Raw genomic sequence first — 12,867 nt, 5'->3', positions numbered from 1 at the left:
ACCCCAGCAAATACACAGAAAAACACATTGTGGAAAATAAAAACCTCTGGCCTCATTCAAAGCTATGTACATGATTAGAACTAAGTTAAACACAGTGGTGGGTAGAGTGCCAAAACTTTATTTCTGAGGTAATTAATAGAACTAGTTCAACATTTTATCTATTCAATTAAAAAGCAGTCACTCAGGAAATTGCATAAGAGTAAAAAAGCATTTGGTAAAAAAAAGCTACCGTACTCAACAACTGAGAAAAGTTTGGATAGTAAAAATATGATTTAAGGATAAAAGCTTATTTAAAATCTGAATATAGACAAATTTTTCCAAATACATTTTTCCAACCTAACCCATGATTTGTTTTTTTTAGCTCATTTGATCGCCATTCCACTTAACTGGTTGTCTTTACTCCTGAGGTCCTACGATGGGTGAAGTGTTCTGTTTATTGGGATGTTTTATTGTTTTCTATGTCTCAGTCTGTCCCACTTGCTATATATGTCATGTTTGTTTCCAAAAGGGGCAAACCTGGCTTGTTTAGCTTGTGAGGTTTGACTTCTTTTTTCTCCAAAGTGTATGTTTTTTACTTTACCACTGCAACCCCCTCCTGTCTGACTGATGATATTTCTACCAAAATGCTGGTGGTCTGACCAAAATAGACCAGAGGTCTATGTGGGTCAGAGCTTCGCAAGCAGAGCTGAAGAGAATGGTGTGCAATCTAACTGGCCCTATGCATTTTCAATGAGATGTTAGTGCCATGATCTGATCTTCTATCAGATTGGGTTCTATAATATGTCTGTGGTAGGTTCAGATCTTTATACTGTGACCATGCTTTTCTTGAGCAGAGGCAGGGGAGCTGAGCAGATTTCATGAAATGAAAATTCGGGGAAAATCAAAGTAAAAGACTGTTAAAGTCTGCAGAACTCATAGATCTGGGATGGTGCTTTAGCTTCCAGTGGTATGCTTATCATAAACAAATAACCAGAGCTATGATGAAATAGTTCAGCGGGAAGCATATCAATATAATATAATAGCCAAGGAGGTCCAAGCTATAGCCTAAAACTGAAAAAAATATTTTCCACTGATGATTTCCATCAAATCTGACAGAACTTCAGCTTATCTGCAAAGATAATCAAAGAAATGCTACCGTCTTATCCAAAAAGACTTTATGCTGCAAAAACAGTGCAAGGTTCTTTGCAAACAATGCTTCAGTTTTCGATCATTCCGAAATTATGTTGATCTGTTTCTTATAGTCACAACAAAATACAATGAGGGTATTAAATGCAAAATATGACCAAAATCATTGGATTTGGAAATTTTTCCAAGGAACTGTATACCTGTACTGTACCTTCATGCATAACAAAGAAGTACAAATTATTTTAGTTTTTCTGTCAGACATATTCTTTGGAAGAACACATTTTTTTTTTTAAACATGCTGGTTTATATATACTGAGAACATCAGTGTATGTTCTTCTGTGCTGATTTGAATGGGTCTGGCTAATTGATAGCTTAGAGAAGAGAGGATATGAATAAGAAATATGAATGCACAAAGACTGAAAATGAGCAACGCCCACCTTCTTACTGCACGACCGCCTGATTTCCTCCACCTCTTCATCCTTGCTCTCAATCTCTTTGGAGTGGGTCTGCCGCTGCCTCTCCATCTCCATCTCAAGTCTCAGCTTAGCCTGAGTGCAAGATAAGGACATGCAATGCAGCTTGTGACATAGATATACAGAGGCAATATTAGAACAAATCAATGATTTCTGAGAAATGTTATTGTTTGGAAAAGAGAACATTTAAAGTAAAACAGCTCAGAACTATAGAAGCCACAACAGGTACCTGTTCCAGCATTTGGATCGTTCCAGCCTGCTCATCCAACTCCTCTTCCTGATCTTTCACCTTCGCCTCGAGGTCATGAAGCTGCTTCTTTAACTTGGCCAGCGAGGCCCCGTCCTTGGACTCCTGGGAGGACAAATCCTGTAGTTCTGCCTCCAGTTGCTGAACTTTCACATTGGCGGTGCACAGTTCTGTGTCCTTGTCCTGCGGGTGGGAGGCACACGGTGAAAGTTTGACATCAGGACAAGGCAGTTAGCAGTAGATCACTCAGAGAGCGGGAGAAAGAGGAGGCTTACCTGCAGCTGCTGGCGAAGGTTAAATATCTCACCGGTCATGAGGTCTTTCTCTCGAGCCAGTTTCTCCCGCTGGCTCTTTTCTCTTTGTACCTCATCCTGAGCCTGGCTCTGCTCCAGGTCAAATCTAGGGCAAATCCGGATGCAAATACTAAGTGAAAATCTAAGCTTTGGATCAGAACACCAAAAAAATATGCAAACTATTAGATACAATCCACAGGCACAAAAGATAAAAAGAAGAATAAATTGGTTTGAGTTAGTTAATTTTTTTTCTAATTTGTTTTTAATATTTGTCAAAAAAATTAGCTCTGAATCAATTTAAATTAGATGTATAACTTGGTGAAAAAGTACCCAGAGAGCCAGCTCTTTATAACATCTTCTTATGTCTACAAATGATATCCACATTCACAAATGTGCATTTAGCTTTATCTCTCTCTAACACTTCTCTTTTATTCATTTTTATCGGCTACAAAAAAGGCCCTGGCTTTTAGTAGTCTACGAAATGTTTTTCTTCAACTATCTCAGGCAGAAACACTTATTGTTAGTGAACTTAACAGCTAAGTGTATCCTGCTGACAGCTTGTCGTAATTCCCTGTATTTCCCTCTGAAGTGCAGCTGAAAATAATTTCACCCGCAGAGCATCTTCAATTAGCCACAGGGGAGAGATCACATTATGCCACAGCGATAGCTTCTTAAGTGCTTAAAGTCTAAGTCATTTTCTCCACTAATGCAATTCTGCAGATTACAGACCATCCCGGCCACTGTTTGAATTACAGAAAACTTGAGCATTATGTGAGCGGGCCTGTGCGTTGGCCATGGAGAAAACAGGGCTTGAAATTCTCTGTGATGTGAGTTTGTAATTAAAAAGACGGAAGAGGAGAAGCACGTTTGAAACTGACTTCCTCTGTTTTTTCTCCAAATCGTGGTTACGGCTCTGCAGGCCCTCCAGATGAAGCTTGGTGTCCTGCAGCTCGGCAGTCAGCTTTTGGCACTTCTTCTTCAGCTGCTGCAAAGAGCGCTGCAGATCCTCATTATCTGTCTGCAAATCAGCCAGCTGCATCATACACACACACACACACACACACACACATGAGCAAACATGTCTCTATTATTCTCTTTTGAAAGAACTGTATCTTCATGTTCTAAGCCCTATATTGATAGAATGTTCTGTATATGAAACTTTTGGTGCATTATATGTATTGAGTGAATATGTTTAAGTATATTTATGTTCTTTAATAACCTTTATTCTGTTTTTATTTGTAGCTGGTTTATTTCAGCTTTATTATTTGTCTTGTTTTTGTTTATGTTGTGAAGAACCCAGAAATATATGATGCAGGGAGCTGATCCAATATAAGAAGCAAAAAGAATTCACATAGACTGAGTAAGTAGTAAGGCCACTGTAGAAATTATACATTATATATATTTTATATATATTTTATTTACCCTCCAATGTTGAAAAAAATTATATATCTGATCTGTAAAGCTGTGATATTCATAGTCATAAATTATAAATATTGGTTTTCAGAGATAATGTAGAGAAACGAAACGAGATGAAAAATTCTTCAAGCCCTCTAATAGTGATGCGTAAAATTTACTAGATAGAAGTGTAAGTTAAAGATGTGGGAGATCCTGCTCTGACATAGGAAGAGCTCAGATCTTCTACATACTGTAAAATATTTATATGAGCATTTCTTAAATTTACCACGTGGCATTTTTTTTCTGACTTTGTAAAGTCAGAGTATTTTCTGCTAAATTTAAAAGATTTTTTTCCTGAAATTTCTAACTTTACAAAGTCAAATAAGAGCTTGTTACAAATCTGGGTTTAATCCTAGAAAGTTATAATGTCTTTGATCCAAATTTACAATTTCAAAATAGTTCACTGCAAATTTCAGTCATAATCTAGTGTGTTGAAATCCATTTTTTTTTGCATTGCCGTTCACGTTTCCAAATATATGCGACTTGTATGTGATCTCTTCTGTGAACTGCATTCATACAACGCAAGTTGTATGGACGCAATGACGCCACAAGCAAGCATGCTCGGTTATTATAGAAGAAAGCATGAATGGTAGTCCTTGAGCGCACCTAGTGATCTTTCTTAACCTTAAACCTCGATCTTTAAAGATGGGGGGGAAAAAAGGACTGCTTTCCGCATTATCAACCACAATGGTTGATGTTTTTCTTTCCGCTTCTGCAAGATTCAGAATAGTGACCTTTGTAGGGTATTAATGACGCTCAGCTTGGATGAATGCGACCTGGCCACTCACACACGGGTCGCATTTGTAAAGATCAGATTTGTATCGGAATCAGAACCACATAGCCAAGTGGCCTGGTTTGCATTATGAAAAAATCGGATCCGTATTTTTCAGACTGCCATGAAAAGATCAGATGTAGTTCGCATAGGGGCAAAAAAACCAACAAAAAACTCGGATTTGAGTCACTTCAAGCTGTCGTGTGAACATAGCCCAAGTCTGAGTCCAAAACCTCAGCATTACTTCAATCCAGAAGAGACATGAAGGCAAAACTAAATGATCCATATAGATCTAAATCTGTAATTATATAAATAATTCCAGATCTAAGTAAGTGAAGACCACTGTTTTGTATTGCTAGCTGTGACTGGTGCACAAATTCAACTAAGAGTTAATTAAAGAGGGTTCATAACGTTTCAGTAAAATATAATTAACTGTGACTACTCTCACATACAATACCTGACCCCACCTCTGCTATGACCTTAAATAATTAACTAACACTGAGGACAGAATAGGCCATGAAGTTTTTCTTTTTTTAATATTTTTATATGAAAATCCTTAATGAAGATTCAGAATCTGCTAAAATTAGAACCAGCAGGTCAAAGTCTTATTAGTTTTTTTTGGCCAGTTCCTGATCTTTAGATTTTATAAGGTGTATCTCCTAATGTAAAAAAATAAAAATTAGGATCAGTCTCCTTTATATTAATAGACAAAGTAATTTCAGGTAATGCCATTTTTCTTTCTTGCCTTTCTCTCAACTTGTCGCTTGCCCTGCTGTTCTGTCTCCAGCTTGTCATCAAACTCCTGCTGGAGTTTCTTTTTGGTGAAGTCCATTTCCCGAATGGCTCGATTGTATTTTATCCGCCACTCGCCTCCTAGAGAAAAAGGCACAGAAAATGTCTTTGTGACAATTTGGGTGTCTCTGGACTGTAATGTGAACCTAGTGGGGGTACACAGCAAAAAGCAGCTCAAAAACTAAGATTTGATGGATATGGTGGATTATCGAGGGCACTGTACTGGCTTAGACGGTTCTCGCATTCAATGACTGACAAAATATAATTTTTCAGGAAATAAAGCTTCTTTCATCAAAACATGACCTTACAAGGTCAGAAAATTCCACAGGAAACTTACAAAGCAGCTTTGGGGTTTCAGGCCTAATCTTGAATAAACCACAGGTAAGAATTCTGAGCTCACAACAATGGCTGAAAGAGAAGGACACGTCTAAGTGGCACTTTCCGCACTTCTTTGCCGACCTTAATTCTGGAGCTGTCACAGGCTATCAGAACTAAAACAGCGGCCAGGCGGGCGTTCAGGTTTGGGTTCATTTCCAAGCCTTATCATTTCTGAGGCTGTCCATTTCTCCTTCACATACCAACACCGGCTCCTCCATCAGTGCTGCTCATTAGCATATATATAGCATAATGACAACTTGCAGGGCCACCAGCTCTGATCCCAACGATTACTTTCTCATTCATCTAAGAATTCTGATATGCTCTGTAATGGCTTGTCTGCTGAGGTGGGTTGAAGGGGCGGTATTGCAGGGAGGGAATAAAGCCCCACAGACAATAAGCTCCCAGCAGGCGCTCCATTTTCTTGCAGGAAAAAAGGAGGGGGGCAACAATCAGTGGCCATTAGTTTTATGCCCGGGAGTGAACATCTTAATCTACAAGCCTGAAATCCAAAACTGGGAAAATAATCTTACCAGTACTGTGCAAAAATGTGTTACTGCCACGTTTCCTGCTGCAATAGTCGACACATTCCTGCAGCTACAATTAGTGTAAGCCAAATTTTTAAACTGCGATTTAGTATTTATGCTGCTGACCTGAGCTGACATGCCCATTAGGGAGGCTTAGTCAGGCCACGCTGAGTGTCAAAAAGTACAATTAATTAGGATATTTGAAATAAATGTTTAAAAGCACTGTGCATGTTAGCAAAAATGATTCTGACTGCATCCGAAATCCTCACATTCGAAGCCAGTTTGAAGCTCAACTAACCAGAATCATCGTCATCCACCTCCCCATTGAGCTCTGATGCTTTTGTAAGACGTGCTTCCATAAGCTCCATTTCCTGGGACTCCATTTGTTTTTTCATGGCATCAAACTTAACCTGAAACGCAGCAAGTTGAAATTAAACAGTATTAACTTAGCAAGAATAGAAAAACTTGTTTTTCAAACAGTTGGAGTAATTTCATGTTTTTGTGAGAATCTGCCTGTAAGTCCTTCATATCCCTCTCCAGGCGGAGTCTCTCTGAAGTCTCAGTTTCCAGCAACTGGGAAGCTGATTCACTGGTGCTCCTCTCGTCAGCGAGCTCAGCCAACAACTCTGCAATCTGTTCGCACACGAGAAGTCACGTACACACAGTGAGGGTACTGCAACACACTCAGGAAGACTTGTATGCAAGTTGCAGATCAATTTTTTAACCAGAATGAAAAGGCGGCAAGACTCCACCACCAATCTCAAACACCATCCTCCCAGAAAGCTGTGACAAAGACAAAGAGACCCACCCTGCTCTCCAATCGATCTGTGTTCAGTCTCAATTCATTTCGCTCTTTCTCCACCCTCTCCAGCTTCAGTTTGTGCTGCTGTATCTCCTCCTGGAGCACAGATTACAGCAGTAGATTTATACATGTTATGAAACAAGGGAATTGTGAATTATGACCTAGGAAGTGTGAGCCATGCCATGTGATGCAGTTAAAAAAGTAAAATAAGATTGTGTAATTGAGCAAAATCTATAAGGGTAAGGTGTGAGATGTGATAGAAATGTCTGCTCACGTCTTTGCTTTTCATCTGCTCCTCGGTGAGTTGGACTTTAATAAGCGGCTGAACTGTAGTGAAGAGTTTCCACCACGGCCAGCCCTTCACACCACGGTTCTTCTTGATGTTTTTCTGAATGCACCTGATTGCAAGGTCCTGAATCTGAGCACATACGGAGAGAAAGTTTTCAGTGACAGGTAACTTACCTGTCAACATTTGTCACATGAGATCTAAATAGAACTGACTAGACTGGGACACTGGTATCAGTATGATAACCCCATTACTTGGAACTCACTATGCAAATATATTCTAATACAACTACAGTCTTTATATTCAACACATTACTTTCATTCAACTAATTTTATTAGGCTTCAACCACAAACTTCAATGCATTTTATTAAACTGTGTGACGGACCCTCTCTAAGTAAATCATAATTCAGGAGGAAGGTTGTAAAAACCTTTTTCTAAATAGAAATATGTAAAATGTGTGGTGAATTTGTATATATCTTCCTATTTGTCAATACTATTTCAGGTTCTTTTCTTCTGGGCGAACTTCCCTACAAGCTTTAAATTTTATGATTTAGCAAAAGTTCCTTGCAGAAAGTTCCTCAAGCATTAAATAGAGAACTACAGCTAACAGGGATTTTTTTAAAAGGAATGAGGTCTGGACATTCACTAGGACTTTGCCATACATTTTCATCCAACCCATTTTACATATTTCTCTGCTGAAACAGATTATACTTTTAGGATTTCCTATAAAACTCTGATTTGCTTATATTAACCTGCTATAAGGAATATACACAGAAGATGATGCTGGCATCTTATCACCATGGAAACGGTTTGTTCTATGTGATGCACAGAGTTTTTCTGCCACGCACTGAACTTTTTGCATGTTCACTTAAAGTTAAACTGTGTCACCTCTTAAGCTTCTCCAAAATGACAATGGACCTTTTGGGCTTCTTCTCATGCCTGAGTCAGTTTAAGACCATCTTTAAGAAATTTCACAGAAATTGCAAAAAAAAAATGTATTGAATTCCACTTGTATTTATAATTATTATAAAATGAGACCTATAAAAAAAGAAAATATCAACAGGGCCTTTGTCCTTCAATTGCATAAAACACAACAATGCATGACGCATGGTTATGTTTTATTTTGTCATTATTGTCATTATTATATTTTAATAACCATCAGTATTATCGCTATGGCCTTGACCCTCATCTTTTGTTAACTGCTTTCAAACTGCCTGTATAACAATTCCTTCAATCACTTGGAATGCCCACGACTGCAGGTGCAACTCAGCGCCTCTTATTTGGAATTTCTGTAGATCAGGGCCTATGGATAAAAACTACTCTGCAAGAACATGATTGTTTCATAATCTAGTTCTGCTTTAAACTTCACCACAACTTTATCTTTGACCTGTCTGGTTTGTTCCTCCACCTTTATGATCCAGTTTGTTTGGTGAGCTTCTCACTCAACAGCTGTTTTTGTTGTTTTGTTTTTAATACTCCCAACAGATACAGTACATCTCCATTAACTGCTTCTCTGACTTATAAAGTAAACTGATTGGGCTGGATTTAAATATTTAAGATATTACAAAAACAGATAAATTAAAAAAAAACATACATTTCCACTATTTTGTGTTACTCTGTCACAGAAAAACTTAATAACACAGTGCTGAAGAATGTTAAGAGGAATCAATAAATTTTTACTCAACATCTCAGCAAATTGATGTTATAAATAACAATGTAATAGTTAAATAATCACGAATGGTGGGGAAGGCATACCATAAAACTCTACCGGTAATCTTTCATCCTCAATACTGTTGAACCAAACTCAAAAAACACCACATCTCTAATGTGTCTGATTGCCAGTTTATAGCCAAGCAGTTATCCCAGGACTTGCCTGCCTCCTCTGGAGAGCTTCTGCAGAGTGCATTCCAAGGCTGGGAGCTAATTTTTGATTAATTAAATCAAACATGTCGGCAGCTCATTCCAAGTATTACACGATTTCCATGCTGCTTATGCATGAGGCTCTCTAGCAGTGGCAGATTATGGGCAAACCCAATTAGAGCAACACAATTCGCAGCATCAGGTACGTTTTGCCCTGAAGGTACTCTCTATAACCAATTAGGATTTGTCACACAGTGAAAGCTTTAACGTGCAAAAAAATGCAGCAATTCTCTGGCAGAAGATTTAAGTGGGTTTCACTTGTCATATTTAGTCTAAAAAGAATAGGAAACAAACAAAAGATTAGGCTCCATGAGCACCATGGATAATCATTCTGGTTCTCGAATCAAATAAAGACGGTGTGACAACTGTATGACTGTGTGAAGAGAGCTGCAGTTGGGGATGTAGATTAAGAAACAAAACACGTCATTCTCTCTGTTACTATTGAGCATGTGAATGCAGCCCTGGGAAAATATATGTATAGGGCATTTAGTACAAGCATGGCATTTCTTACATGATATAATTCCATTAAAAGATAACTTAACAAAAGAACAGCTGAAGTCCTTTATAGCAGATATGCCTGAAAGCTGTGATACATTTTATCATCAATAGCTTAAAAACATCATAAGGGCTATCAGTGTGAGCTGGTCAAAGGTATAAAGCGAGTAAAACCCCATTCTGAGCCCAGCAGGGGGCCACTACTCCTCACAGTTTGTAAAAAAAAAAAAAAAAAAGAAAGAAAAACAAACGTATCTGGTTGCCGGGTAAAGCGCACACTTTTACTATTTCTAAATTGTTAAGTTTCTGATGGAGACATTTGCAACAAAACCATATATTCATTAAATATATATAACAGGTTTACCCACAATTTGCAGGTTTCCTGCAAATATTGGGTAAACTGAAAACTGAAAATGTTATATGATTTCTATTAACTTATTATCTCTATTTAAGGACAGAAGGTTATTAAGATTGAGTATGTGACTCCTGTTAATAAAAAACAAATATATATATACATATGTTCCACAGCAGAAGGCCGTCTAGAGTTAATTTAGTTTATTCCCAGTTTATGGTCTTTCATCATCCATAGAAATAAACTGATTTAAAAAAGGAGTAGAACTGCAATATTTGCAAATAGCTTGAAGTAAAGTATTAATAAAATATAATGAAATCAGATTGCATTACATAAGAGGGTTGGTGTTTGTCTGTAAAATTCTGGGAATACCACAAGGAAAATAAAGTTACTTTGGCCAAATCCCTATATCTCTTTGTTAGAGGTTACCTTGAAACTGACAAGTTCAAAATGAATTTAATATGTTAGGAGATATGAGCTTTATTTGAACTGACTTGAATCACAATAAAAGAAAGACCACAGACAATATTTCAGATGTCAAAAACAAATAAATTCTTAAAACTTACTCTGAGAATAAAACAATATATAAGTTTTAAAAATAAGACATTTAATTTGCAAGAAACTCAATTACCGAATAATCATTTTGAGAACATGTAGCTGCAGTCTAAAATATCTAATGGACCAAAGTACAGAATCCACACCATCTCTACATAAACTCATGCAAAAAAAACCCTGAATGCATTAAAGTTTCAAAATAGGAGTTTATGAAAGTGACTAAAATACAATGATCTACAAAATGAATGATAATTATATCCATACATTTGCCAGAACCAATAAAATGGGTTCGGCAGAATTGATTATAAATATATATGTTGGCGTTTTCAAATTATGATTGCCAAGTAAATCCTCCTCGTTTTTGTTTTTCCATTTTTAACCCTGGTCATTTAGGCACACTAGATTAGATGTTTCCCTGCTTTTACACAAGTTATATCAATTAATAACGGAAGAATAGGCTTTGCTGAACTGCAATCATCTGAATCAGTTGTGCTGAAGCAGAGAAACATCTAAAAACATGCAGAGTAGTTTGCCTTGATGACCAGGGTTGAAAAATAATGCTCCACACGAATCAAAATCCTGTTCTTGTCTACAATTGCTCTGTTAAGACTAAAATAGAATAAGCAACGTCCTCTGCGCACTTTTTGCCCTGTGCGTAAAAATGCTCACTAATTTGCGTTTTTATTGCAAAATTCCACATTTTCTCTGTTTTTATCTTTTATTTAGCTACTCAGTGATTGGTATTGTTGTCCCACTGAGTTGCCATTAGATCTGCAAATATTCTTTAGTGAATTAAATCTGTTTGGATTGATATTTTTTAGCCAAAGCGCTACGTCCCCAGGCATTGGGGATGCTTGATTTACCCAATACAGGTATATTTCATCTGCTTGTGTATGCACTAAATAAAAAGAATTATGTTGTGTGGCAACAAAATGTGACTGTAAATTGGTAAATTGAGATGAAACCGCAATATTACATTTAGTTTTTATTGTTTATTATTTTGCAGTCAGGTTTATTAGCTTGTAACTCTGCAAAGCTGCTTTTCAAAAGAGCAGATTCAAAAGAATAAAAAAAAAATCTCAGTTTACTTAAGATTTTAATTATTTTCAATATTTACAGAACTGACAAGTCTACTGTTTAGACAGACAAAACAGAACTGCTTCACGGTCTGACAGGTTTGTTGGAAGAGTCCTAATCTATTTCTATTTTTGTAGATAAGCTGTTTTTGTTGCCTGTATCTCAGTTGTGCACCTTTTCATGCACACTGATCATTTATAGCAAATAAAGCCCAAAAAGTATTGACAGTTTTCCATATATACCTGTAAGGACAATTATTTACACTTAGTCCTCCTTCAGGCCCAATTTTTTATTTTTTTTTTTCATTCAGCTGTTGTAAACTAATAGAGATGGAAGAACATTTGAATTAAACAAAATAACCAAAATACAAACATGTCTGCTCACCTAAATCCAAACCATCCATAATAATATGTATTTAAAAGGTAATGCAAACTTATACGAAACCAAAGATTTAATTCAGGTAATTCCTCGATGGATCACTATATAAGCTAAATATGTTTTAATTGTTCATTGCGAAGACTAAACTCAACAGGAGCGTGGTAAGAAGAGAAAATAAATAAATGGAGGTGAAATACCTTCCCTGAGACTTATAACAGAAATACCGTACATTTCTACCCCTCTACTGCACCCTTTCCTGCATGCCTGCACTCCTGTTCTACACTTTTACCCCATCACCTTTGACAGAACATGACTGTTATCCCTCCAAGTACTTTATTATTAGCTTCCAATATTTACTACATTGTTGTAATGTAATTTGTAAGATGCATTTGATTAAATGTTTAACTGCCATAAACATGATTTTATTTACAAGCTAACACAAGCATGTTGTGCTTATTTGATGGTGGAAAAGGGGATTTATGGAGTCCCTGAAGGACAAAAATCCCAATACAGTAAGTGCTTGCTGAGGCAAAAAGACAGATTTTTAAAAATGTCAGGATGTCCCCTTGAGGAGACAGCTGAATGAGTAGAAAAAAGAAGAGGGAAAAAAAGAAACAAGAAAAAATGTGGTTTTGTCATTTTTGTCACATGGGCTTGGCACGGCTTCACAAGGTTAACATGCCAGGAAATATAAATCAACGAAAATTGGGGCTTCCTGTCACATCTGTGTACATCAAGCAAAAAGTGTCTGAATGGCTTCACCGCCGCTCACCAGCAACTGTTCCGGAGGCAAATTGCCATCTAATCTAGCTCCTAAGATTGGACTCTTCAAACTGCACAAGAGGCTATGAAGCACCATCACTTTTTCCCCAAGTGATATCAAGGTAAAAGGCAAGGGTGCAAAGGGATATTATTATGCAATAATTATTCAAACATTCAACAG

General features: G+C 37.1%; 1 protein-coding gene across 1 annotated transcript in view; it reads right to left on the bottom strand.

Annotated features, from left to right (window-relative positions):
- The window catches only part of LOC119786105 (unconventional myosin-XVIIIa-like), a gene marked incomplete at its 5' end in the record, with an annotated part of 42,039 nt that extends 34,760 nt beyond the window's left edge, over positions 1-7,279 (bottom strand). Inside the window, 9 exons of the mRNA XM_038289204.1 lie at positions 1,563-1,673; positions 1,828-2,028; positions 2,121-2,244; positions 3,017-3,171; positions 5,111-5,238; positions 6,358-6,469; positions 6,573-6,692; positions 6,868-6,957; positions 7,136-7,279. Coding sequence (XP_038145132.1) covers positions 1,563-1,673; positions 1,828-2,028; positions 2,121-2,244; positions 3,017-3,171; positions 5,111-5,238; positions 6,358-6,469; positions 6,573-6,692; positions 6,868-6,957; positions 7,136-7,279 — 1,185 coding nt within the window. The remainder of the gene's footprint in view (positions 1-1,562; positions 1,674-1,827; positions 2,029-2,120; positions 2,245-3,016; positions 3,172-5,110; positions 5,239-6,357; positions 6,470-6,572; positions 6,693-6,867; positions 6,958-7,135) is intronic.
- Positions 7,280-12,867: the final 5,588 nt, after the last annotated feature.

Source organism: Cyprinodon tularosa, unplaced genomic scaffold (genome assembly GCF_016077235.1).
Source record: "Cyprinodon tularosa strain WSP-4 unplaced genomic scaffold, ASM1607723v1 ctg265, whole genome shotgun sequence".
In the NCBI taxonomy this organism is placed as follows: Eukaryota; Metazoa; Chordata; class Actinopteri; order Cyprinodontiformes; family Cyprinodontidae; genus Cyprinodon; species Cyprinodon tularosa.
Note: the sequence above shows the minus strand (reverse complement) of the source record. Positions and strands in the feature narration are given on the sequence as shown.